Genomic DNA, 27,278 nt, shown 5'->3' with positions numbered 1-27,278 from the left:
TAATGAAGACATTTCCATCCAAAGTGCCGATTCTAAATACTACTTCATCAATGACAAGGTTCTGGGGATGAGCACAGTGTCAGACACAGATGGGGCCTCAATCCCGCAATGCACAGACACATTCTGGGATAGCAGAGTTTCTATGCTGCACCTATTTAGATTTATATACATGCTGTCTAGGTGCTCTAGGCTCCCTGAACAAATGTGCTGTCTGAGTCAAACAAAAAAATGTGGCCGTGCCACGCCATTAATAATAGTGCAGTCTCCGGAGGAACCCACGCAGCAAGAACCCTGAGGATCCTGCTTCCTTCATTAGGAAACACTGTGGGGGCTGGGAAGATTGTTCCTCCTGCCCAGCTCTCTCAGAACTGGGATCCTAGATGCCATTTCCAGGCCCTGTACTGCCGGCCGTCGCTGGTGTTGCTTCTCCTCTCACCACAGTGCCAGCCCCTGTTTGGAAAGCTCCCTACTATGCACAAGGACATCATCTTTATGCTTTTAGGTCTGTCAGAGAGTAGAGGGGAGGTTCTCTACCACATTGAGAATCCTGGCTCCTCACAGAAAGCCAGGAATCGAAAAGGATTTTCTAGGTGTCTGGGTTGTTGTAGGTTTAGTGACTTCTAGGTTTTTGAATCACTAATCCTACATGCATATTACAGGGTTACAGAGGCATAATCCAGGCTTCTTGAACGAATCTCATGGAGTTTCGTTCTTAAACAGACAAGGAATGAGGTTAAGCAGGGATTAGGGAAGGCACAGCAAATACCTGGCCTGCCCCATAGGAGCCAGGATTGTTTATATGTTAATTGAAAGAAAACAGTTTTTTAAACTGTTCATTGAAAATTAAGAGGTTTTCAAAGGTGAACAAAAAAATAAATAACAGGAGAGTATGGGATACGTCAGCAGCAGCTTTCTCAAAGCTGCCAGTTGAGTACATTGGAGAGCTAAGGAGCCAGAAGGCCTGAGGGAAGCATGTGTGAGCTGAGTTAGGAGAGTGAAGCTAGTGTCCCTGGAAAAATGGATGTATTTGATGCACATGAGAGTGTGAGGCCTTGTCTACATTGGTGGCAGCATCCCCACAGTGAAAGGCAGGCTGCAGCCACACTCGGTGTGAAGCTGCATGTGGCAGTGAAAGGCTCTGGCAGGGGAGAGGCAGCAAGGGAAAGGCTCTGGCAGTGTGGAAAAGCCCTGGCAGCAGGAGCTGCTGGAGTTTTTACCTGCTGCCGCCACCTGCCAGAGTCTTTGACTGTGGCGGGTAAAGGCTCTGGCAGCTTCCCACTGCTGTAGCTTTTCTCCACCACTGGGAGCTTCCACAGCCTTTCCTCACTGCCTCCACCTTCTAGAGCCCTTCTCCTCTCCCACTGTGGTGGGAAAAGGCTCTGTCCACAGGACACTACACTGCTATTATTAGCAGTGTAGACATGGGAGGCATTGCTTGGTGCACAGAGAGCTGTGTAGGATACATACTCTAATGTTCTGGAGTTTCTTTATTCTATTTACCTAAGCAGTGCCTCACTGTCCACACTGCTATTTATACCCAAGCTAGGGGGATGTACCATGAATGTACCCTACATGTTGTTGTAAGTGTAGACACAGCCTGAGAATAATTAGACTGAATTATACTGAGAGAAGAATATTAATTATATTGACCGGGGGAGAGTACGTTTAGTTTGAAAAGATCATGAAGGTTTGGTTTTTCTCCCAAGGAACATATGGGGTTTATGGGTTTATGTTTTGCAAGGCAGGACCCCAAGTAAGGACTGCCCAAGCAAGAGTAGGGTAACAAGCTGCTGTGGCTTCTGGGTGGTGATGAGCCATGAGTCATCTTCTATAATCTTGGTTATCTAAGCACATGGGTCCCAAATCTGCCCTTTCTTACCCAAATGCCTACAGGAGATGCACTCATGGAAGTGAGAAAAGAACTGGGCTTTTTGTGTGGGGTGCTGTAGTAAGGTTTGCTGAGCGCTTGGCAAGAGGTATGGATTTGCTTAATCTTCTGTTTAAGTAGCATCCATCAGAGACGGGGAGTTGAACGTTACCATGCCGACAGAGAATGTCAGGCCCTAAAATAGTCAGACTTGTTCCTGTATTTGTGTGTGTGTGTGTGTGTGTGTGTGAGAGAGAGAGAAGAACAGGTGATAAGAAAACTAGTAGGACTGGCTTACTGACAGGGATAGTGTTCTCATTTCCCTGGAAAGAAATTCTGGCCCAATATTTGGGAATTTCAAAGCCTTCCCACCTATTCAGAGCTATTCATCAGTATCAATTCATATTGATTCTGATGAGCTGGCTTCAAGAGAAGCTTAATTTATATTATGAGATGGAAGGATGGATTTGGACCTAAATACAGCTACGTTGTTTTAGGTGCTCGACTAGGCAGTCCTTTCGCATTGGCTTTGAAGCGGTATACCTCATAGCCTTGATTTTTGCATCTTGCACCTTCGTTTAATAATCACGTACACCTGTGCAAATGGAGTGTAACGCCCTACCCATAGTTTGAAAGCAGGAATTCTAATCTGGAGAACCAGCTGCTTAGGATATGGCTACACTGCAGCTGGGAGCATGCTTCCCCGCCCAGCTAGACAGACATACACTAGGTCTGCTCAAGCGAGCATGCTAAAAATAGCAGTGTGGACATTATGGCATGGGCTAGCCACCTGAATACAGACCCAAGGGGTGGGCAGGCTTGTATTTGTGTTAAGCCAGAAAGGGTATTCAACAGAGAGCTACAGGATTTAGCCACAAGCCCCCACCCTACAGACTCGTACTCCCTCCCATATCTGTCACCAGGGGTGATATTCATGGGAATGACTCGAAGCAAACAGGATATAGAATATACACAAAGCCAAATGTATTAAACAGAACTCCCAACTAAATGACAGTTCACTACAAAGGTTAACACAAAGCACTCTGTTGTTAATTCAAACAAATTGGCCTTAAGCCTGGGACCCCAAGCAAACATAAGGTAGGTATACAAATAAATCAGGTAACTCAGTACATCATGGGATGAGAGGCTATCACAGACAGGGAACATTCACACACAGATCCAGGGGCACCGCGGAGTCACCAACAGCGTCAGGAACTGGAGACACCTGACCCTATGACAACGGATTCAGGAATGGACACGCTCAGGATCAGGAACAGATCTTCTTTCTTTTTGTTGATATGTAGGACGCCAGGATGGACAGCCCTTGGCACTGGGCACACAGATCTTTTATGCCCTCTTGTTACCGAGCAGATTACCTAGGTCACATGACACCATCCTTCCCGCTTTAACCTAAAAGGGCACCAACTAGCCCGACAAGAAGGGATACCAAAATGGTGGACAAATCACAACATAACCAAACAAAATGGCGATTTAAAAAAATTCTCTCTGCATTTGGGTGCTAACCATTGCTGCCTGCTGTGCTGCAACATTCACACTGCTAACTGTAATGCAGTGTAGACATCTACTCAGCGGCTAACACAGCACATACCACAGTCCTGCACCTCACACCACATCTAGAAAATTGGCATTTAACCCTGTTTTCCATTCAGAAATTCTAAAGAACTATCAGTTCAATTTTTTTGTTATGCAGCGTGCTACCTAGGAGCAGAACCGATGGCACAGTCCATTTGTGACCTCCACCCACTGCCCTCTTTTCCTCTCTCTTTTTTCCCCTCATTCTGCAGTTCCAAAACACAAAGCCCTGGGCCTCACCTGTGCCCCCTCTCCCTTTGCCACATTCATTCCTTCTCTCTCTCTCAGCTGGTTTTTCTTTTGCAGTTAATTAGGTTTAAAAGGGGACATGCAGCGTTCCAGTGAGATCATATTCCAACCTCACAGAGACACAAATACACATACACCTCTACCCCGATATAACGCTGTCCTCAGGAGCCAAAAAATCTTACGGCGTTATAGGTGAAACTGCGTTATATCGAACTTGCTTTGATCTGCCGGAGCGCGCAGCCCCGCCCACCCAGAGCGCTGCTTTACTGCGTTATATCTGAATTCATGTTATATCGGGTTGCGTTATATTGGGGTAGAGGTGTATTATTCAGCCATCTCTTGAGTGAGAGCAGGTTCAACTTCACATTCCCAGGAGCTACTGTATTCCCCACTCCCCAACCTGGCATTGTGGCAGGTCAGCAGACACCAGACTAAAATTATAACACAGACTGTTCAGGTTTTCTTGACGCATAGGTATGGCTGAATAATCAAAATCATTTCCTGCCTTTCTGTAGTAAAAGGTTCATCTGGTGGTTTTGAAGCTGATTGCCTGGCAGGCAGACCTCCTTTTATCTACCATTCTTGATGGCTTTAGCTTGCTGTCGCTCAGATGGATGTTCTCACTCTATTCAGCAACCTTGCTGTAGTCCATACTTTAAAACTTAATTTTACAACCGTAACTCTCAAGAGACAGCACATTCCAAGAGGATAGACTCTCTGGGGGATGGAAATGGGGCAGATGACAATCTTAATGAAATACACCCCCTCCTAGAACATCTCAGGAGACGCGTACGCCAAAATTCCAGAACTCGTTGTTCATTATGGCCCTGTTATCATTTTTATAAAAGACTCTTCTACTTGCCTGTTGGCTCTAAATAAATATGAATGCATCTTTTCTCAGGATACATGGGTTTCATAGATTCATAGATTCTAAGGACAGAAGATACACACACACACGCACTTCCATATCTATACATACCCTCTCTCTCTCTCTCTCTCTCTCTCTCTCTCTCTCTCTCTCTCTCTCACACACACACACACACAGAACCTCTCTCCCACCCATCTTCTCATCAGCATTCCAAGAACTTGCCACTACGATGGGCTGGTTTTCCAGAAGCATGTTTTTGGTTTGTTTGATTTGCAGCAGAAACCGTGGCCACCCAGGGCATTCTGAAGTTTTTCCTAATGCTTCCCACTTGTCTGAGGCCAGAGATGCCTGAGGGGGTGGCAAAGGGGGCAGTTTGCCCTGGGCCCCCCAGTTGAGAGGGCCCCCAAACCAAGAGGCATTGCAACCTGGTGCACAGGGTCACAGAACCACTCAGGTTTGGCCCAGTGGCCCTCTGTCATAATGGAGAGACTGCCAGGCCAAACCTGAGTGGCACTGCAACCCCATGCACCAGGTCGTAATGCCCAGAGCAGGGAGCCAGGCCCCGCCCTGTGGGACCGAAGCTGCTGCTGCAGGGTGAGTGCATTGTGGGCGCACTCTCAAAACCCACCACTGTCACCCTCCCAACCGACCCCACCTCAGTGGTAATTTTTGGTAGGGTAGGGGTCTGTGTTTCAGATTTTGCCACAGACCCCTGAAAACCTCTGTGCAGCCCTGACTTAATCCCCCTCTCTGCCCCACCTCCAGCACCCTTTGTCTGGATCCTTATCTTCCTGTCTCCTTCTAGCCCTTCACTCTTCACTTGAGCCAAATTACACACGTGCTTAAACGTTTGCAGGATGAGGAGTCAAGTCCTGCTCTCCTTACTACAGATCTCTATTGTATGTATCTGCTTTAGCCTTTGTCCTGGATAACTGTGGGAGAATAATTTAGAAAGACAGACCTACCATTGCCATCATGTGGAGTGTTGTACTTTTCTCTTCCACTAAGTGGCACTATGCACTCAATATAGCTTGGATTCCAACAACAACCAGTAGACTCCTGAATGAAAGGATCACGTTTTTCTAAACAATTTTCATTGTCTCTGGTTCGGTTTGCTTTTTTTTTTTTTTTTTTAATCGCTGATCACATCTGATAAGCCCTGCTAATGGTAGGGGAGTTCACACAGCACACAGTGCGCTGACAGAATGTCCTTTTGCAAAGAAAATAAGAAATGATGATTAATACAGGGATTGTGTCTGGTTTGGGTTGCGATGTCCAGGACATTTTTCTGGGCCCAGGAAGCTTCAGTTAAAAATGGTTGAAGATTCTTTAGCTTATCCCCATTTTTGTCACAAAATGTACAGGATGTCAGCAGAAATATAGGCCTGGACCTTGAGAAGTGCTGAGCACCTATTGTCACCATAACAATGATTGTACGGATGACTTTAATAGGAATTGCACTAGGTCTTGTGAGGGCTAAAGTTGGTCCCTTATATTTAGATTTGTCCCTACTTTAAAAAAAACACTCTACCTGGGGCCAAGAGAACGGCCCAAGCTACAAAACAGGATCAGGCCTAGAAAGAATATTCTCAGAGTGGTAGCCTAGGAGTTCTTGTGGCACCTTAGAGACTAACACATTTATTTGGGCCTAAGCTTTCGTGGGCTAGAACCCACTTCATCAGATGCATGGAGTGGAAAAAACATAGCAGGAATATATATATATACATAGTACATGAAAAGATGGGCGTTGCCTTACCAAGTGGGGAGTCAGTCTAATGAAACAATTCAATTAACAGTAGAATACCAAAGGAGGAAAAATCACTTTTGTAGTGGTAATGAGGGTGGCCCATTTCAAACCCTTAACAAGAAGGTGTGAGTAACGGTAGGGGGAAATTAGTATGGTAAAATTAGGTTTTGTAATGACCCATTCACTCCCAGTCTTTATTCAGGCCTAATTTGATGGTGTCCAGTTTGCAAATTAATTCCAGTTCTGCAGTTTCACGTTGGAGTCTGTTTTTGAAGTTTTTTTGTTGAAGAATTGCCACTTTTAAGTCTGTTATTGAGTGACCAGGGAGATTAGTTTGTCAAAAACTAGAGAAACCATTTACAACACACACTCTGCTTCTCTACAGAACAAACCTAGACAAGTCATTTACAACACACACTTCTCTACAGATTGCTGGGCCGCTTGGTATGTGCCGTACATCACTCGAAAGCTCTTGGGGGGGACATCCTGGCCCCAGTGAACTCAATGAATGTTTTGCTGTTAACTCCAGTGGGGCCAGGATTTCACTCATGATATGTCGACATCAAACAGTGGCTTTTGTCTACCAGATTAGTCAACTGGCGACCCACTGGCCTGAGTGGATCGAGCTAGATAGTTATGCTCATGATGTGGATTTCATTCCAGATAGGCAGCTTGTTCACTTCAGGCTTTAGCAAAGCCCCCAGATGGTGGCTAGTTGTCAGCGGCCAGACCAACTGCACTGCCTTGGACCAGCTGCCGAACTTTGCTGCTAGGCAACCAATAAGCCCAGCTGCACTTCCTGGGACCTGACAGAGTGGCCATAGCCCCTGATTGGTTGCTGGCTCAGCAGCTCTGTTTATAAGCTTGGCCCCCACAGCAGGTCAGTGGCTGCTGAGCTGTATCATGCCTGCAGCCGAGCTTGCCTTTGTTCCAGCCCTGCTCCTGGATTTGATCCTCGGCTCGGCCTCTGGCTTATAACTCTGTTCACCCTCCAGCTCTGGCATTCAGCTTCTGTCCCTCCAGTACTGACCCTTGGATTGTTCCTGGACCCTGGCCAGATCTCACTGATAGAGCCCACACTCTCGTTTCAATCACTAGGCCTAGCCGCCCACCGCCCAGTCGGCTACACGAGTGGCATTTGGCATGTGGGCTCTTTGGTTAACTCCTTCCTTTAGCAGAAAGAGATGGAATTTAATTTTGTCCCAGTTATTGTGAGCCAAAAATAACAACCCAGTGTGGTGCAGAGAGGGTGGAAAGGAACAACATGGACAACGATGACCTGACGTGCGGAATAGCCATCCACAATTTGCATGGGACTTCTTACTCCCCATCATCCAATGGGGCTCTCCGCTTGTGAGATGGTGGGGTTGCTGCTCGGAGGCAGGTTGATGTTTTCAGGGGCAGGCTTGGTGGCTTAACACAATCTTTCGGCTGTTTTTTGTGACCCCAAGAGCCCTTCCAGTGAGTCTTCATTTTGCCTGAGCCCACAAGCCAGACACTTTACACACAGAATCAAATCCCTGTGGAAGTTGGAAGGTTGAGGGTGGGCTGGTGCTTCCATGAAAGGGAGCAGAACGAGCAGCGGCAAAACAATGGGTAAAAATTCCCAACCCTGTCAAACTTCCCCTTCTTGTCAGACATGCGCTTTGTGCATGGTGGGCTGATAACTGAAGGTCAATTATCCCAGAGTATGCACAATGTTAAACTGGAGTTCATGTGATTTGCTATATTCCTATTAGCTAAAAAAGCATGGGAACAGTAAATGTCACATACATTGTTTCAACTAACAATTTTTCCAGCACCTGGATTTAATGAATTAATTGGGAAAAAGTGCTGTGTTTGCCTGGGAGCTTTCGGGGGGCTGAGAAGTGCAGCGGTGAGACAGGACGCTCCTAAGGTAGTTGGAGCTTGTGCCCTTTGAAATTGTTTTTCTTGTGTAAACTAAAAGCTAAGCATTTTGTTAAGGAGCGCCAGGAATGCCAGCATGGAGCACTTTCCACAGAATGCAGCTCTCAGGGAATGTTTCAACATGCCCCCTATGAGTTGCGTACCCCAACAATTTTGTTGTGCATGTGCGCACGCTAATTTGTGAATGCTCCCTCCTCGCTTACACAGTTCAGTCTCCTGTGAAATAACTCTACAGTACTTTGTGGCTGCTCCTTTGCAGCTCAAGTGATTCTCAGTGTAATTCTCCAGTAGTAGAACTGGTCAAAAAAAAGGTGAGAGGAGGGGAGCAAATTGCCACTAATGTTTTAGAACGGGGTGAGCAAACTATGGCCTGTGGGCCACATCCGGCTCATTAGACCACATAATCCAGCCCTCAGCTCCAGCCGGGGAGCAGGGTTGGGGGCTTGCCCTGCTCCGCTCAGCTCCCAGGAAGCAGCTAGCATAACCCCACTCCGGCTTAACCTCCCTCCTACATAGTACATGGAGGCGTGGCCAGGCGGCTCTGCGCGCTGCCCTGTCCGCAGGCGCCGCTCCCGCAGCTCCCATTGGCTGTGGCTCCCGGCCAATGGGAGCTGCAGGGATGGCGCCTGTGGATGGGGCAGCGCGCAGAGCCGCCTGGCTGCACCTCAGAGCCGGAACGGGACATGCTTCCAGGAGCTGCTTGCGGTAAGTGCCACCCAGAGCCTGCACCCCTGAGCATCCCCTCCCCCCAAACTACCCAATCCCCTGCCACAGCCCTGATCCCCCTCCCGCCCTCCGAACCCCTCGATCCCAGCCTGGAGCCCATTCCTGCACCCCAAACCCCTCAACCCCAGCCCCACCCCAGAGCCCTTCCCCCCATGGCCCAACCCACAGCCCTCTCCTGGACCCTGAACTCCTGATTTCTGGCCCCATTCCAGAGCCCGCAACCCCAGCCAGAGCTCTCACCCCCTCCAGCACCCCAACCCCCAATTTCATGAGCATTCATGGCCTGCCATACAATTTCCATACCCCGATGTGACCCTCAGGCCAAAAATTTTGCCCACCCCTGTTTTAGAATGATGTTTCTCTGGTTTTTTGGGGTGAAATTTTGATAATTCAAAATTTCTTTGAAATAAGAAGCATTTGGTCTCAAACCACAAAAGAATTTTTGACATTTTTTGTAACCCCCTTCCCCTTTTTCATCAAGACTCACTGTTTCAACAACCTTTTTCATCTAAGTTTCAAAATTTTAAAAATCTTTGCGAGCTTCCCTGCGTGTTCTTTTTCTAAACACGTGGCAGCACAGAAGAAGTCATGTAGTTTTGCTCCATGTGAATGGGGTTGGGGTCAACAGAGATCAACATCATTGGTAAGAAAATGTGACCAAAACCTGATAGAACTGGTCAGCCTGGCCATTGCGGCAAAGGGCATTGAACTCTGATAACCAAGCCCACTCCGCTGGGACAATCACTTTACCACCAGATAAAGCGGGTAGGAGCCATGTTGGAGACTCACACACAAACACAGCAGAATTTTTTCATGTACACACCCCTTCTGAAGGCACAACACTAGCACCTTTTGAAATCCTCCTTTCCCAAATTAACCCTTTCATGCACATCACATGCAGCCCACCTCTGACTTCCGTTTGAAGATTGCTAGCTCAGATATTACTGAACACTTCAATTTCTCTCTGTGGCTTTGAATCTTCTCCATTGTGTGTACTGTATAAACATCCTTATAGACAGCCATATGAGGCATTACAAAGAGCAGATGCACACAAAACTCTCAAATCAGATCTATGTAAACTGGAATTATAGACACACACATCCCTTTCATTGATAATCTGAATAAATAAGCAAGATGACCAGTTCATAAATTATGATGATTAAAACAACTGTACCTGTGTACAGTAAAAACTAAAGCTGTGAAGCACATAGGTCATTGCATTTCTACTTGTTTGCTTAGCCCACTCTGGACAAAGTCCTACTAGATTTTATGGTGGGTATTAGAGCACTTAATGGTCAACGTTTCAGATTTTACAGTACATGGAGTGTTACAGTTGAAAAACTACAGAAAACTTCCTTATTTCAGGATGAAGGGCCAAATTCTGCCCCAAGACTTGCGTGCCGAATTCTGAAGGAAGTGACCCAATGGAAGCTGCATGTGTGCATCTGAGGGTAGGATGTGGCTTTAGATACTATAGGGTGCTTTGATTCATTGTTCGAATGAAGGAAAGAAGGATATTGATAATGCCTAGGTGAGTGCATAACTGAGGTACAGTAAAATTACAGACCTTAAAAGCCTGCAGCTGAGGGGGAGGGATAGCTCAGTTGTTTGAGCATTGGCCTGCTAAAACCAGGGTTGTGAGTTCAATCTTTGAGGGGGCCACTTAGGGATCTGGGGCAAAATCATTACTTGGTCCTGCTAGTGAAGAGAGGGGGCTGGACTCTATGATGTTTCAGGGCTCCTTCCAGCTCTATAAGATAGGTATAAACCATGAAGGGCCTGATCCTATGCTGCCTTGCACCTATGTGCAAGTAACTTACATTGTGACAAGTGGGCACAGAAGTTCCCCTATTTTCACCCACTTTGCACAGGCGTACTTGACTGCAGACACACAGGGTAGTGAAGAATCAGGCCATACTAATATTTTTTCATTGTTTGAAGTTAACCCACACTGTATACATTCTGGACAACACTTGATACTGTGCACACAAGGGGAATCGTATAAAGCCTGAGCAATGGTGAGGCCAGTTGGAGCCGACAGCCCTCAGCATTTTGCAAGGTCAGAAACACTGGGTCACTTCACAAATGTACATCGCTATTTGCTGCTACAGAGTGCAGGCACCCGCAGGTGTGTGCACACACGTGGAGGCTAGGGGCTGACCATTACCCCATCATGTAGTGATAAAGGAATAAATTCCAATAGAGTGCATTTGGATGGGGTATAAGACTCTGGCCAAACTTTTCTAAAGTCGCTTTTCTATAGCCTATCCAGCTTTCAGCCTATTAAAAATCATGAGGCCAGTATGATCTCTTGCTGCTCTCAGTTCTCATGCTAACTCGGTTATCTGAATGCCTTCATCAGCTTCCTCTTCCTTTACACATTCAAGGTAAGGGCTTTCCCCGCAGACTGCCTTGAGCTCTGCTCTCAGTTTCGTGTTGTCTCTAGTACCTAAACCCTTTCCACCTGCCAAATCTGAACGCTGGTGCAGTGGGTCCCTATGGTCCCACTGTGGTGGGATCCTCCACCTTGCAAGATCTGTGTTATTAACTCATTTTACATCTCAACTTATTTTGGTACTTCCCAACATTCTAAATTCACCGTATTTCTCCAGGTAACGGTTTGTGCGTGGCACGTGGCGACTTGTGAAAAGCTCCTACCTACATTTGCATGAGTAATAGTTTTCACCTCTAAAGCACCTTTCATGCAAAGATCTCAGAGAGCTTTAAAAACGTTAAGGCTCTTGTGAAGAAGCTAAGTGACTTCCTTGCTGCCAGTGTACAGACTAGAAAACTGACTCTCAGACAGTTGAAAGTTATTTGTCCAGAATCACACAGTGGAACACAAACTTGCTGGCTCCAAGACCTTTGCCTTAACCACCCAGAGCTAGATTGTGCAATTTCCCCCAACCCCTTTTCGGATGATTTGCTTCATGGAGGGAACAAGGGTTAAGCAGGCCCTGCTCACAGGACTAGTTGTTATCATCAGCCCTTCTGTGGGTCATGCAAGGAGATGGATGTTTCTCTCCCTCTCACCATTGCCACTGTCTGTAGAAGGCTGAGCACAATCCAGCTCCAACGAATAAGTACAACTCCCCCTCTATTTTCATTTTAAAAGGAAAACAAAACTAAAGATGAGAGACAGAGGCTGGAGAATAGAGATAGAGAAAATCCATCCCATCGGAGATACTGTCTCCCAGTCAGTCCCAGACAAGAATCACAGCTTTTAAAAAAAGCTGACTCAGCAAGAGAAAAGTGATAAGAATGAGACAGGCCAAATCACGTGACCTAAAGAAGGAAATCTGGAGTGAGAGGAAACAAGGCCTGGTCTGCCCTAGGAAATTAAGTCCGTGTATCTACATCACTCAGGGTGTGAAAAATCCACACCTCCAAACAACACAGTTACACCGACCTAATCCCCCCATGCAGTATTCTCCCGTGGACCGAGCTACCGCCTCTCGGGGAGGTGGAGTATCTACACCAATGGAAGAAGCCCTCCCGTCAGCATAGGTAGTGTCTTCCCAGAAGCATTACGGCCGCGCAGCTGCAGCATTTTAAGTGTAGACAAGCCCTTATTGAGGCTACAGAACAAAAGGTTGGTCTGCGACTGTTAATTTGCCACGGAAGTACGTCCACATTGCATTTACTCCTCAGCCATTTTCCAGGGACGCACCTAGCTTTGGAATTCCAAACGTCTAGCTAGAATTTGTAGCCTGCCTTCCGCACCCCTTCGTCCTCTCTCCCCACCTGCCTCACTAGGACTCATTGGCAGGGTCCATGACTGCCTAGAGCATGCTCAAAGACATAGCTGTGTGATAAACTGAAAGAAATCCAGAGACTGTAAGTCAGTAACCCAGGTGCCAACCCTTCTTTCCCCCAGTGATAGCGTTAGATGGTACAGCTGCTGTGTTGATATTGACGGTTTATTGCAATTTACTATTGCTCTCTGCGTAAGCCTTCATAAAAATGTGTAAACACCTACTGTTTGACAGACATGCAGAGGTGGAAGCCTGAAATTCTAACTTCTCTCCACCTCTTAAAATGTTCTGTTTGCCATTTGGTTTTTTCCCTCTTCTTCATTGGCCAACAGAAACACGCACCTCTCTGTTATGTTCAGCGAATGTTCTTCTCTGTTTTCACTGGAACTAAATATTTTTCTGTACTCTCTCTCTTTTACAGTATTGGCCCTTTCCCCAAATTCCAGGAGCAAGCACTTTGTTTTCTATGGTTTTCTGCAGCTCTGCATGGTTATTGAATGTTCTTGCTTGAGTGACTCCTCAAGCTGAAAGAGAGCCCAGGGCCCCTGGGCTCTTGTTCCAAGACATTGTTTTTCCACGTCTTTCCTCTCCTCTGCTTTCAGAGATTCAGTTTTATTCTTTCTTCCTCTAGATTATTCTAGTGGTTCTAATAACTTTTTTACATCTGTCTATTTTAGTGGCCAGTTTTAGACTCTGGATTTGCATTACTGTTACCTGCTTCATTCATTTTAATTCTGTGTTTATTGGGCTCAGCGTCAGTGCTGCCAACTCTTGCAATTTTACTGGGTGTCTGGTGATATTTACTGGGTGTCTTACAGCCCCAGCTCCTGGAGGCTTGTGAGTAGGTGAGAAATTCAGCTTCCATTTAAAATATAAAGTACAGGTCGAGCCCTCAGAGAAACCCTTGAAAATGTGAACTGACTGAACCTCAGAGGCTCAAACCTCAGGAAGCAGATAAAAGATACCTTCCTCCCCCCACTTTTTGTAAATCTCATGATTTTAAAACTAATCTAATTGTTTCAGGGAGACCAGATTGATGATTTTTAAACTCTTGGGGCAGGAAATATGGGTGTCGATCACCATATAGCCAAGGTGGCCTAGTGGCCTATGGCCATGATGACCCTTGATAGCCGACCTTAATGTGGGTGCTATTCCTGAGTCCCGCTCCCCTTGTATGCCAATTCAAGAGCTGCTCCACAACTCCACGGGCAGGAGGCAGTGTCATATTCGGTCTGGTTGCAGTTCTTCCTCCCCTATGCAGCATATCAGAGCGGAGAGGGACGTGGCCAGCAGAGGGGCTGCAGAAGGGGAGAAAGAGCTAAGGGAGCAGAGGAGAGAAAGGAGATGGACAATGGGGGAAGGAAACAGGAACGGGGAAGGACAGGAGAGGAGGAAGGAACACGACATTTCCCAGGGATACCCTGGGTTGTGAGGCTCCTTGCTGCCACCCGCCCTTCACATGAGGGAGCCTTGTCTGTGCCCACTGCGGGTCAGCTCCCCTGACTCCACCAGCCCCGGGCAACACAAGCCCTCCCTTCTTAGCCTGTGCAGGCTCCGCTGTCCTTCTGCAGCTTAACGATAGGCACACTCCAACCCCGAGCGTCCCCCTGGAGTGCCCAGCTCCGGTTCCACTGGAGACTCCCACTGTTTACACCTACGCTGGTTCCAAAGCAGCAGGATTCCCCAGCTTAGCAGTTTCACCTCAGGGTCGCCGCGGTGCCTAACTCGGAGCAGTCAGTGAAAACACGTATGCATTTATTTAACAAAGAACAGAGATTTGGCTAATAGCCAGTGGGCAGATGTATTAAAAACAATTGCTTACTTCTAATACAAAATGAAAGGCCATAGGAGCGCAGCAGTGATGGGGCAGGGCTGTGACACCCAACATGAAGTAGGAAAACTGAAAACAAAAGCCAGCAGGGAAAGAGTCACAGACCCTTTGGCATTAAAGTGCTTCCCCATTGCATCTCATTTTCTACTGTCTTTCCCACAGCAACTCCTCCTTCCCACCCCCACCCCCCCACATTTCCGCTAGGGCTGTCAAGAGATTAAAAAAATGAATCGTGATTAATTGCGCGATTAAAAAAATTAATTGTGATTAATTGTGTGATTAAGTGCACTGTTAATAATAGAATACCATTTACTTAAATATTTTTTGATGTTTTCCACATTTTCAAATATATTGATTTCAATTACAACACAGAATACAAAGTGTACAGTGCTCACTTTATATTTATTTTTTATTACAAATATTTGTGCTGTAAAAAACAAAAATAGTATTTTTCAATTCACCTCATATAAGTACTGTAGTGCAATCTCTATCATGAAAGTTGAATTTACAAATATAGAATTATGTACAAAAAAACCTGCATTCAAAAATAACACAATATAAAACTTTAAAGCCTACAAGTCCACTCAGTCCTACTTCTTGTTCAGGCAGTCACTCAGACAAACAAGTTTGTTTACACTGGCAGGAGATAGTGCTGCTGGCTTCTTATTTTCAGGTGACATTGTAAACAAGAACAGGCATTCACATGGCACTGTTGTAGCTGTCGTTGCAAGATATTTACGTGCCATATGCGCTAAAGATTCATATGTTCCTTCATCTTCAACCACCATTCCAGAGGACATACTTCTGTGCTGAAGATGGGTTCTGCTTAATAAGAATACAAAACAGTGCAGACTGACACATGTTCATTTTCATTATCTGAGTCAGATGCCACCAGCAGAAGGTTGATTTTCTTTTTTGATGGTTTGGGATCTGTAGTTTCTGCATCAGAGTTTTGCTCTTTTAAGACTTCTGAAAGCATGCTCCACACCCCTTCCCTCTTAGATTTTGGAAGGTACTTCAGATTCTTAAACCTTGGGTTGAGTGCTTTAGCTATCTTTTTAGAAATTTCACATTGGTACCTTCTTTGCATTTTGTCAAATTTGCAGTGAAAGTGTTCTTTAAACAAACAACATGTGCTGGGTCATCATCCGAGACTGCTATAATATGAAATACGTGTCAGAATGCGGGTAAAACAGAGCAGGAGACATACTATTCTCCCCCAAGGAGTTCAGTCAAAATGTAATTAACAAATTATTTTTTTAATAAGCATCATCAGCATGGAAGCATGTCCTCTGGAATGGTGGCCAAAGCATGAAGGGGCATACGAATGTTTAACATGTATAGCACATAAATACCTTGCAATGCTGGCTACAAAAGTGCCATGCAAACACCTGTTCTCACTTTCAGGTGACATTGTAAGTAAGATGCCGACAGCATTAATTCCCGTAAATGTAAACAAACTTGTTTCTCTTAGCGATTGGCTGAATAAGAAGTAGGACTGAGTGGACTTGTAGGTTCTAAAGTTTTACACTCTTTTGTTTTTGAGAGCAGTTAGGTAAAAAAAAATCTACATCTGTAAATTGGACTTTCACAATAAAGAGATTACACTATGGTACTTGTATGAGGTGAATTGAAAAATGCTATTTCTTTTGTTTGCCATTTTTACAGAGCAATAATTGTAATAAAAATAATGTAATCTGAGCACTGTGCACTTTGTATTCTGGTGTTGTAATTTAAAACAATATATTTGAAAATGTAGGAAAACATCAATAACAAAATAGGCAAAAAATAGGTAATAAATTTCAATTAGTATTCTATTGTTTAACAGTGCGATTAAAACTGTGATTAATCACAATTAATTTTTTTGAGTTAATCACATGAGTTAACTGCGATTAATCAACAACCCTAATTTCAGCACAGCCAGCTTTCCTTGGGACTCCCTCTCTTCCCCCATTTCATACAGAACGAGTTGCAATGTCAGCACTTACCTACAGCTCCCAGGCATGGCTTTGTCAATGGGCCCCCTCTCCATAGATGCCTTTTTAAAGTATTTCAATAGGTGGGCCTGGCACAAGTACCCATCCAAAATCACCACTGCTAAGAGGTTGGGGGGTCTTTGCAAAGGGCTTAATAACCACCCGGTTGCTCTGATTGGCAGCTTCAGGCATCCATCTGACATTCTTTAGTTCGGCTTTTCTTAGCAATGAAAGGGCTTTTCCAGCTCTCTAATAATGGGGTCTTTTCCTGTAGCCCGCAGAAAGCTTTCAGCCTGCTCCAGCTGCTGTCTCTGCTGCCTCTCTTTATCCATCAGAAACAAAGGGCAACAGCCATGCTCCGCATTTCTTGTATTAATACAGCCACTATTTCACCCTAAAAGGGGGGGCTGGCTTTGCAAGTGCCTACTTTCCTAAAGCTCCTTTGCAAGAAACGTGTTGTTCAAGATGGGCTTTCCTGCCTTGCCTGTCAACTGGCTGCACCTACGAGCCTAGAACTGCTGCATTGTGGACATCTAGGTGCGCAAGGGGAAGCACATTCCTTGAGACCCTGATTCAGGGGAGCATCTAAACATGTACTGAAGTCCCATTGATTTAAGCACATGGTTCCCTGCTCTACTGAATAAAGAAGCTTGCCTAAATCAGGGTCTAAGAATCCCACAAACCTTATTCTCTTTCCCTCCCTCTCCATACACAGTGACATGAGTAACATTCCTGGACTCCATTCAATAGGTGTCAGTAGCACATCCATTGCACTGTAGTTTCAACATTTAAATTCTACCAGCGGCACTCAGGAGGGATTGCTCTCACTCATTGCCTGTGGGGTTGATTATGGGCACACACACAAGTCTCTGTTTGAAAATGTGAGGCCTGATTTCCAGCCTCCTTTCCCCTCCACCACCCTCAACTCCTCAGGCATAAATTTAAGGTCTTTAGCATTCCTGAGTGACCAGAGCAAGAACTCTGCAAATTGTGAAAAATGGAGATTCTAGAAATGGAGCTAAAACCTTGAAAAAAACAAACACATACACACACAATCACACATACAAACACACAAGTTGTGCAGCCAGGAAAATCTTGAAGCTATAAAGGGAAAACTCCCCTTCCAGATGTACTCAGTGGGTCGAATGCTACTCTTGTTAACACCGATGTAAATCCAGTAGCTTCAGTAGAGTTACTCCAGATTGACACTGATGTAACTGAGAACAGAATTTGACCCCATATGGAGTATATATAGCTGGAGGTCAGGTTTTGTGTCATTTCACACTGCTCTCTAACAGCAATAGAGCAGTTTCCTTCAATGGGCAATGATACCTGAGCATTGCCAGTCATTTAGGAACAACTCATTTCTGATTACATGTTTTTAAAAAAGTAAATCAATGCAGTTACATTTACTGTCATTACAACTTTCCAAAATGATTGAAAGGTCAGGCCCACTGATAGCCAGTCACCCTCCTTTTCAACAGGAAGTGAGAAAAGAGCTCTGGGGAGAACCACATTTCTTTCCCACTCACCCTCAGGATTTAGGGAGGTCTCTTCTCCACGAATACTGCTTTTAATTCAGTCATGTTGAATTCAAGCAGTTCCAGTCGTAATCTCTCAGGGCTCTGTTGTGGCTTTTAGACACAGCTCTGAACTGGGAGTGAAGTGCATCACCCCAGCAGGAGCATCATCTGTGCAATGCTTCCTGGAGCTCCCAAGGGCAGAGCAGGAGCACTCCTGCTGTTACACCCTTCGGGGAGCACCACATATGCTCCTTGCTGGAACTGGCAGCAGTTGCTTGGTGCTGAGGTGAGGGAATGGGGTCATGACATTCTGATAAGTAAGCTGGAGAAATGCAGGCTCAACAGAACTACCATTAAGTGGATATATAATTGATTAAACAACCAGAAACAAAGAGTAACTATTAATGGAATGAAGTCGGAGTAGAGAGAGGTCTCAAGTGGGGTTCCACCAGGATCCGTTCTGGGTCCAGTGTTGTTTAACATCTTGACCTGGATGTAGGAATAGAGAGTATGTTGATAAAGTTTGCAGATGACACAGAGCTAGGTGGGATTGCCAGTACTTTGGAGGCTAGAGCTAAAATTCCAAGGGATCTTTATAAACTGGAGAGCTGGGCTATAGACAACAAAATGAAATTCAACAAAGACAAATGTAAGGTGCTATACTTAGAGAAGAAAAATCAAATGCACAAATAGAGAATGGGAGAAAACTGGCTTGGCAGCAGCACTGTTAAGAAGGATCCGGGAGTTGTGGTGGATCACAGCCTCAACATGAGTCAGCAATGCAGTGCTGTTGCAAAAAAAGACAAATGCAATGTCATGTTGCATTAACAGAGGCATAGTATGCAAGTCATGGGAGGTGATGCTGCTGCTCTGCTCAGTGCTGGTTAGACCTCAGCTGGAGTACTGTGTCCAATTTTTGTCATCAATGTATAGAAAGGATGTAGAGAAACTGGAAAGGATTCAGCGACAAAGATGACCAAAGGGATGGAATGCAAGTCACATGAGCAAAGGCTGAAGGAACTGGGCATTTAGTTTGGAAAAAGAGGAGATCAAGGGAGGGAGATATGATAGCGGTCTTCAGATACTTGAAAGGCTGCCATAAAAAAAATGGAGAAAAGTTGTTCTCTCTTGCCACAGAGGGCAGGACACGAGGCAATGGGTTCAAACACAGCAGATTTAGATTAAATCTCAGGAAAAACTTTCTAACTGTAAGAACAGTAGGACAATGGAACAGACTGCCTCGGGAGGTTGTGGAGACTTCTTCACTGGAGGTTTTCAAAAGGAGGCTGGATAGCCACCTGTCTTGGATGGTTTAGATACAACAAATCCTGCATCTTGGCAGGGGATCAGACTAGATGACCCCTGCGGTCCCCTCTAACCCTAAGATTCTATGGCTGTGCCTCCACCTCAGCACTTCATGCCTCCCTTGGGGTGGTTGGCATCCCAGGGAGCGCTAGCAGAGGGCAGTATCTATGTTTACCAGGGGCCTGCAACCATTCCTGGCTATGGTAGAGGGTGGGGGAGGTATGATAGTGGGGAATGATCCTTTTATCCTTGTATACCTATGTCGGTGCCAATTACAATTTGGCCCCAGTCTAGGCCATTCAGTGCAATCCTGAACCAAATAGCATTTACCTGAAATAACAATATTCAATGGTGTGTTATCTAGTCCAGCGGTTCTCAACCAGGGGTATGCATACTCCTGGGGGTACTCAGAGGTCTTCCAGGGGGTACATCAACTCATCTAGATATTTGCCTAGTTTTACAACAGGCTACATAAAAAAGCATGAGCAAAGTCAGTGCAAACCAAAATTTCACAGACAATGACTTGTTTATACTGCTCTATGTACTAGAAACTGAAATGTAAGTACAATATTTATATTCCAATCAATTGATTTTATAGTTATATGGGAAAATGAGAAATAAGCAATTTTTCAGCAATAGTGTGGCTGTGACACTTCTGTATTTTTATGTCTGATTTTGTAAGCAAGTAGTTTTTAAGTGAGGTGAAACTTGGGGTAGGCAAGACAAATCAGACTCCTGGAAGGGGTACAGTAGTCTGGGAAGATTGAGAACCAGTGAGCTATTATGTGTTATTTCCCTCCTCCGCCCGCCTGATCTAAATACTGTTCACGGGCGGCGGGTACCATAGGCTGAGGGAGGCTGTGCCTCCCCAAACAGCCAGGTGTAGCCCCGCCTACATTCAGGGCCGGCTCCAGACACCAGCCCAGCAAGCTGGGACAGCCAATGGTGAGGGGCGGCACAGCCGGCTCTTCGGCGGCAATTCAGGGGCGGGTCCCTCACTCCCTCTCAGAGCAAAGGACCAGCTGCCGAATTGCCACTAAAGACTGAAGCAGCCGTGGCAGAGCTGCAGATCGTGACTTTTTTTTTTTTTTTTGGTGCTGCTGCTTGGGGCAGCAAAAACCCTGGAAGCCGGCCCTGCCCACATTCCACCTCCAGTCCTGCCTCTCCTCCTTCCCACTCTGTGTGCAGCTCCACTCCTCCGGTGATCACCCCACCTGGGGCTGGGCCACACCGCCTGCCTTCTCAGCACTCCAGGGCTAGCGGGGGGGCTGCAGCCACCTGCCGCCCACCCTCCCTGAGCTCCATGACTGGGGGGCTAGCCTGGGATGGGGGCTGGTGGCTGCAGTGGGTGGGGGGTTCTGGGCTCCGGTGGGGGCCTCAGATGGAAGGGGCAGGGCTGGGGGCGAGTCTCCCCCAGCCGGTGGTTCACGTGCCACCCATGATACTGGTGCGACTAAACTAGATGCCAAATTCATTTGGTTCATGCTGACTGTTAGGGAAAGGACCCAGCTCTGCCCTGATTTACCCCTCCTTTCAATAGCACTGAAGACAGGGATATTTGCAAAGGACACAAGCGAAGACTGAACTTGTCTCAGAAAGTTACACTCATCTCAATTTTGAGGACTGAGAATTGTTATTAGATATAACTTCTACTGATGTTCAATGTGCTCATGGCTTGAAATCAGTGGGACCTGGGTGTTTCTGAACATCCCACTAGGCACCTATCTGCATCCTTAGGCAGCTAAACACCTTTGAAAATCTGGCCTGAAGTCAATTAGGCCAATTTGAATCTATTACCCATTGACTTCAACAGCTGCAGGACTGGGCCCATAATCCTGACTGTTATAGCTGTGTTTGAAGAACTAATAATGCTTAGTTCTTCTTCCCTTTATCACATCAACTGGGGTCAGGTCTTTGTCCAAAAGCATCTGCCACCTTCACTTGTCCAAGGCAGCACTAAGGTCCACCCGCTTACCCGCTGCTTTGCAATCCGTCCCTCACTTCCTCAGCGTTCCTTAGGGTCTCTCCTACCCCTCTCCCCTGCCATGCTGCCCTCACCAGGTACCCTTTGTTTATCCTCCCCGTGTGTCCAAACCCGCCAAGTCGCTCTCCCGGGAGTTTGTCAGCAAGTTTACAAGGTTTGAAAAGGAAAGTGGCAGTCCGTTTACTGTGACCTAAACATTCCACTGGAAAGCCAGGCAGAGTGACATTGGCTCCTATGTGACATTTTGTTGTAATTATCTATTGCCTTCCAATGGTTCATAGGTTACTTTGACATTGGGCTGCATTCATGTTTCACCTGGCTTGCGTATCACTGTTTTGACTTTCCCCCATATTTAGCTCTGTTCCCATGCCAAGGGAAGGCGGTGAACAATTGTTTGCCCTTCTTGGTCCACGCAAACAGATTTTTGTATCTCCCATTAAAGTGATTCACCCTGCATATAATTTTCATTCCTTAAAAGGCAATAAACCGTAAAAACACACTCTGGCATGAGGGCAATGTTTGTAGTGTTTGCACAGAGACTAAGGACAGCAGTTGAGTTTTTATAGTTCTCAGCCACTTTACAAACCCATACCTGAATGGAGCCAAGTTACCTGTGTCTGCACAAAGAGAGTTACTCCGTGGTACAGAGGGAACCCTGGGCAAGGAAATAAAGGAAGAGTCACTTTCTGTACCTCTGCTGAGTGCTGGTGTGTGCTTACCTCTCTGTCTAAGGCAGGGATCAAGGATCTATCTGAAGTGGAGGTATGTGGGATCTTGCTCATTGAGCCAATCATCCATCCCAGCTGCAGTAAAAGCTGCTTACTAATCCCTTCTTCACAAACTGATGACACTGGCAGTGAGTCTGCCAAAGCAAGGTCAATCATCGGCGATATGCATAGCTTGCCTAAGATAAGCAAAGACCCATGGCCCCTGAGACAACCCATACCCCTGCCCCGTACAAGTTGCCAAAGCTCCATGTCATACATATAGCGATGCATCATAGCACATAATCGCAGCTGGGAACTGGAACAAAACACACAAGGATATGAGTGGATGCCTGCATAATAAATATTGTGTTTGCTGCTTACATCTACTAAGTCATTGGTTTTCAACATGTTTTCATTTGTAGACGTCTAAACAATTTTGAATGGAGGCAGGGCCGGCTCCAGACCCCAGCGTGCCAAGCGCGCGCTTGGGGCAGCATTTTGCCGGGAGGGCGGCAGGCAGCTCCGGCGGACCTCCCGCAGACGTGCCTGCGGAAGGGCCGCTGGTCCCACGGCTCCGGTGGACCTCCCGCAGACGTGCCTGCGGGAGGTCCACCAGAGCCACGGGACCAGCGGCCCCTCCGCAGGCACGTCTGCGGGAGGTCCCCCGGAGCCGCGGGACCGGCGACTGCCAGAGCGCCCCGCACGGCGCGCCGCCCTGCTTGGGGCAGCGGAATTCCTAGAGCTGCCCCTGAATGGAGGTGCAGACCCTTTGGAATCTTAGGCATAGTCTGCAGATCCCCAAGGCGTTCACAGGTTGAAAAACACACACAAACTTTCACAGACCTGTAACAGGGCAGCAACTCACCCCTGCGGCGCCTCCTGTTGGTCATCCTGGGAATTAGCTCTTTGACCCAGGAGCACCCTCTGCAGGCCAGTGTCCCTCTTGGATCCAGTGCCCCTTTCAGACCAGGGTGCTGCCCCCTGCAGTACTCCACAGTCCCACTGGGTCTCCCCTCCCCAGGGAACCCCCACCCCCAGCTCAGTCATAGGCTACTGCCAGTCACTAACTAGCCCCCTGCTCCCTGGGCAGACCACAGTATAAGCCACTCATCACAGGCAAGGAGGGGTTTGGATCTGCCACCTCAGCCTAGTCCTGGGCTGCCCCTGCAACCCCAGTTCCTATTTGGCCTTATACTAGGCCACAGCCTGGGAGTTTCCAGGCTGGAGCTCCCCAGGCCTTCCCCCAGCCCTACGCCACTCCAGGTACCTTATTTAACACCCCAGCAACCAGACCCATCTCCCTCCACAGCTAGAGGAGACTATCAACTCCTGGCTTCACTGGCCTTTATAGGGCCAGCTGGACCCTGATTGGGGCATGGCCCCCAGCTGAGGCTGCCCAGCTTTTCCCCTACCACAGCGCTCTCCCAGGGCTGTTTTTAACCCTTTCAGGCCAGGAGTGGGCGACCACCCCGCTACAGGACCCCTTAGACATAGTCCGCGGACCTTGGGGTTGACCACAGGTTGAAAACCACTGTACGAAGTCACACGCTAAATAGTTTTAAAATAGCTCATACTATTGTTCTCCATAAGGTGGCTTTTTACTGAATGTTGTGCTCATTTTATGCAAATCAGGCTGATACTACACTTTTCCAAGTTATATTTAGCTTGGGTATTAATCTGGATGCCTAGGGCCAGCTCCTCGGCTAGTGTAATTCAACGTAACTCCACTGACTGCAATAGAGCGGAGCTGACATATGCCAGCTCAGGGTCTGCTAGTTTTTCCTTCTGTGATAATGCCCCTCTTCTGTATTTGCTTAAGTGTGCCTAAGTAAAAAACAAGAATATCAGATAAAGCACAACCTCTAGAAACTAAATGCAATAGTAACATCCCATCACTGGGAGTGCACATTATCTAACACTTATACAACCAAAGAAGAAATTGACACTCTCCACTTTTGACACACATGCGAGCTCTTCATTCAAACTATTAAAACTAAAACGGTTCCAGCATCAATTGAAGTTGTTCCTCTGTCCCTTTCTCTCTCCTCCTCTCTCCACCCAGAGCTTGAGGATGTCCTGCCATGCAGCTTAAGAGAGGTGACTACATTGCCTTTAAGACTAGTTTGTTTTGAAAAGACTAAGCCTGGCACTCCCTATCCACCACATGCTGGATACCACATACCCAGCATTATGGAGAGTAGGGTGACCAGATGTCCCGATATTCAGGGCTTTTTCTTATATAGGGACCTATTACCCCCCACTCCCGTCCCGATTTTTCACACTTGCTATCTGGTCACCCTAATGGGGAGACTCACACCTCCTATCTCTTACTGTGGTACGTTTCCCTGTTTGGGGGGGACTATACCTCCTGCTTGTTCCTCTTCCTTCCTTCTTCCCACTGTCCCCTTTCCTTGCCCCCAAAAGAGCACTCCTTGAAGACCCCACAGAGGGGGACCCTGTTCCCCGCACTGGCTTTTCTACACTGTGGAACAGTCTGGTCTAATATCAGAGGAGTACCCATGTTAGTCTGGATCTGTAAACAGCAACAAAGAGTCCCGTGGCACCTTATAGATTAACAGACGTATTGGAGCATAAGCTTTCATGGGTGAATACCCACTTCGTCAGATGCACGGAGTGGGTATTCACCCACGAAAGCTTATGCTCCAATACAACTGTTAGTCTATAAGGTGCCACGGGACTCTTTGTTCCTATTTACAGTCTGGTCTACTTTGCTTTTCAGTAGTCTCCTAAGGCCTGATTCTCATTTGCCCTAAGCACCATTCTGGCAGCGTAAAAGGAACATTACGCTGCGTTGTGACTGTAATCTACACTCACCTCAAGCCCCCTTTACAGTGCCAAAGCATTGGAAAGGGGCCTTACTGTAAATGAGAATCACACCCTTAGGGTTGTTATTGTGTCATTTTCTCCCTGGTAAAACTGCCTGGCTTTGGGGAATAAAGTTAAATAGTCACTCTAGGTCAATCAGCCCTGTCTGTCAAGTGTATAGTTAGTTGGAGTTTGGGCAATCAAGTGATATTTGCAAAGCTACTGCATGCTTTTGCCATCTGAAAATTTGCAGGTGCGTGCGTTTAATCAGAATTTTTTCCAATGCGTGTGAGAACCTAAAAAGACTGAAAAAGTGAATCGACATGGACAGGATTACACTGGAGGATCTTTTTAATTGTTAGTAGTAATTATTTATGTAGTAGGACATTAGGAATATTCTTGGGACCTCACATTAGCAGGGGTTACAGGTAGCACCCAGTATCAGAGGGGTAGCCGTGTTAGTCTGGATCTGTAAAAGCAGCAAAGAGTCCTGTGGCACCTTATAGACTAACAGACGTTTTGCAGCATGAGCTTTCGTGGGTGAATACCCACTTTGTCGGATGCAAGTAGTGGAAATTTCCAGGGGCAGGTATATATAGGCAAGCAAGAAGCAAGCTAGAGATAACGAGGTTAGTTGCTTCTTGCTTGCCTATATATACCTGCCCCTGGAAATTTCCACTACTTGCATCCGAAGAAGTGGGTATTCACCCACGAAAGCTCATGCTGCAAAACGTCTGTTAGTCTATAAGGTGCCACAGGAATCTCAGGTAGCACCCAGTCCACTGAACCATCCTTCCTTTGTCTTTGTACGTTAAGACAACTCCTAGAACAATGGGGCCCTGATCCCGAGTAGGCTCCCTGGGTGATGTTGCAATAAAAAATAAAAATAATGCAGCACTTCCATTGTTCTAGACGCGTTCTCCATCCTTTTTGTAAAGTCCAGGCGAACAAAGGGAAAGGTGGGAAGGATTCAAGGGAAAAGGTATGCGCGCCCAACTTCATTTCCATGGGTTTTAACTTCCATTTGATGGAGCCCTTCTTTCCATCTGTTCCAATGGTCCTTCGGAGCAGTTGTCAGTGTTAGTAGCCTGGCTGGAGAGTATAACTCTGCCTGCTTTGCACTGTTCTTCTCCAAGCAGGCTGTCAGCAGCAGGAAATGCCACCCCCCAGTCGCTGTTGCCCTGAGCCTGGGCCCGCAGTGATGATGGTGATTGATTTCTGTTACGGTGTATGGTAAGGTAGAGTTTAGACTCGCATCCCCAGACAGGAGGAGGGGTTCACTGGGCTAATGTGCTGGACAGGCCCAATCAAAGCTGAGCCTTGTCCCTGTCTAGACAGACCGGACAGGCTGCGTGCCCGGTGCAAGGGGCTATGAGCCGGGGAGGCTCTGGGACGTGATGTGCCGCTAGGGTGACCAGATGTCCCAATTTTATAGGGACAGTCTTGATTTGGGGTTTTTTTTTCTTATATAGGCGCCTATTACCCCCCAGCCCCTGTCCCTGTTTTCACACTTGCTGTCTGGTCACTGTGTGCCGCGGGAAGCCTCTCTCCCGCCGGCTGCCTGCCCCTTTATGGGAAGAAGCGGGAGGCGCTGGCTCTAAATAAACCTCAGCCGGGATTGCGACGCCCCCCCCCCCCTTTGGCCCGGCTTCCCCCAGACAAGTAGCCCGTCCCCGAGCGCCGCGTGGCGGCCGCGCCCCCCCCTCCCCCGCCGCTGGGACAGCGCCCCTCGTGCTCGGGGGGCCCCTGGTGCTCGGGGGGGCCGGCGCGAGGGGCAGGGCCAGCGCCAGCCGTGCCTCATCCCCGCCGGGGCTGCAGCAGCGGCGGCGGCGCGGGCGCCTTGCCGAGCCGGGGCTGCAGCAGCGGGCGGCGGCATGGAGAAGCCGGGCGAGAGCTGGAACGGCCACGTGCCGGGCGGCGCCCTGGCCGGGCTGGAGGCGGCGGCGGAGCCGGCCCGGCGGCGGGGCCGGGGCTGCGGCCGCTGCCTGAGGAAGCACTGCCTGGTCATCCTGACCGTGGCCGGCGTGCTGCTCGGGGTGGCCCTGGGCGCGGCCGTCCGCGGCGCGCACCTCAGCCGGGCGCAGGTGGCCGCCCTGGCCTTCCCCGGCGAGCTGCTGCTGCGCATGCTGCGCATGGTCATCCTGCCGCTGGTGGTCTGCAGCCTGGTCTCCGGCGCCGCCAGCCTGGACACGCGGGCCCTGGGCAAGCTGGGGGGCCTCGCCGTCGCCTACTTCATGGGCACCACCCTGGTGGCCTCCGCGCTGGCCGTCGCCTTGGCCTTCATCGTCCGGCCGGGGGCGGGGGCCCAGGCGCTGAACACCAACGCCCTGGGGCTGGCCGACGCGCTGCCCACCAACAAGGAGACGGTGGACTCCTTCCTGGACCTCGCCAGGTACCTGCCTGCCCGCCGCTC

General features: G+C 47.6%; 1 protein-coding gene across 2 annotated transcripts in view; it reads left to right on the top strand.

Moving 5' to 3' along the window:
• Nucleotides 1-5,151: 5,151 nt before the first annotated feature.
• The window catches only part of SLC1A4 (solute carrier family 1 member 4), a 55,753-nt gene continuing 33,626 nt past the window's right edge, over nucleotides 5,152-27,278 (top strand). The window contains exons 1-2 of one of the 2 annotated variants that reach the window (XM_045010220.1): nucleotides 5,152-5,171; nucleotides 10,324-10,409. Coding sequence is in view for 1 of the 2 variants with exons in the window: in XM_045010219.1 (XP_044866154.1) it covers nucleotides 26,740-27,257 (518 nt within the window). In the remaining variant the exon portion in view is untranslated. Of the gene's footprint in view, nucleotides 5,172-10,323; nucleotides 10,410-26,722; nucleotides 27,258-27,278 lie in introns of those variants that run through there. The other variant, XM_045010219.1, reaches the window with a different exon arrangement.

This window comes from Mauremys mutica, chromosome 3, assembly GCF_020497125.1.
Source record: "Mauremys mutica isolate MM-2020 ecotype Southern chromosome 3, ASM2049712v1, whole genome shotgun sequence".
In the NCBI taxonomy this organism is placed as follows: Eukaryota; Metazoa; Chordata; order Testudines; family Geoemydidae; genus Mauremys; species Mauremys mutica.
The sequence above is the reverse complement of the archived record's forward strand: the minus strand, read 5'-3'. Positions and strand labels throughout refer to the sequence as shown.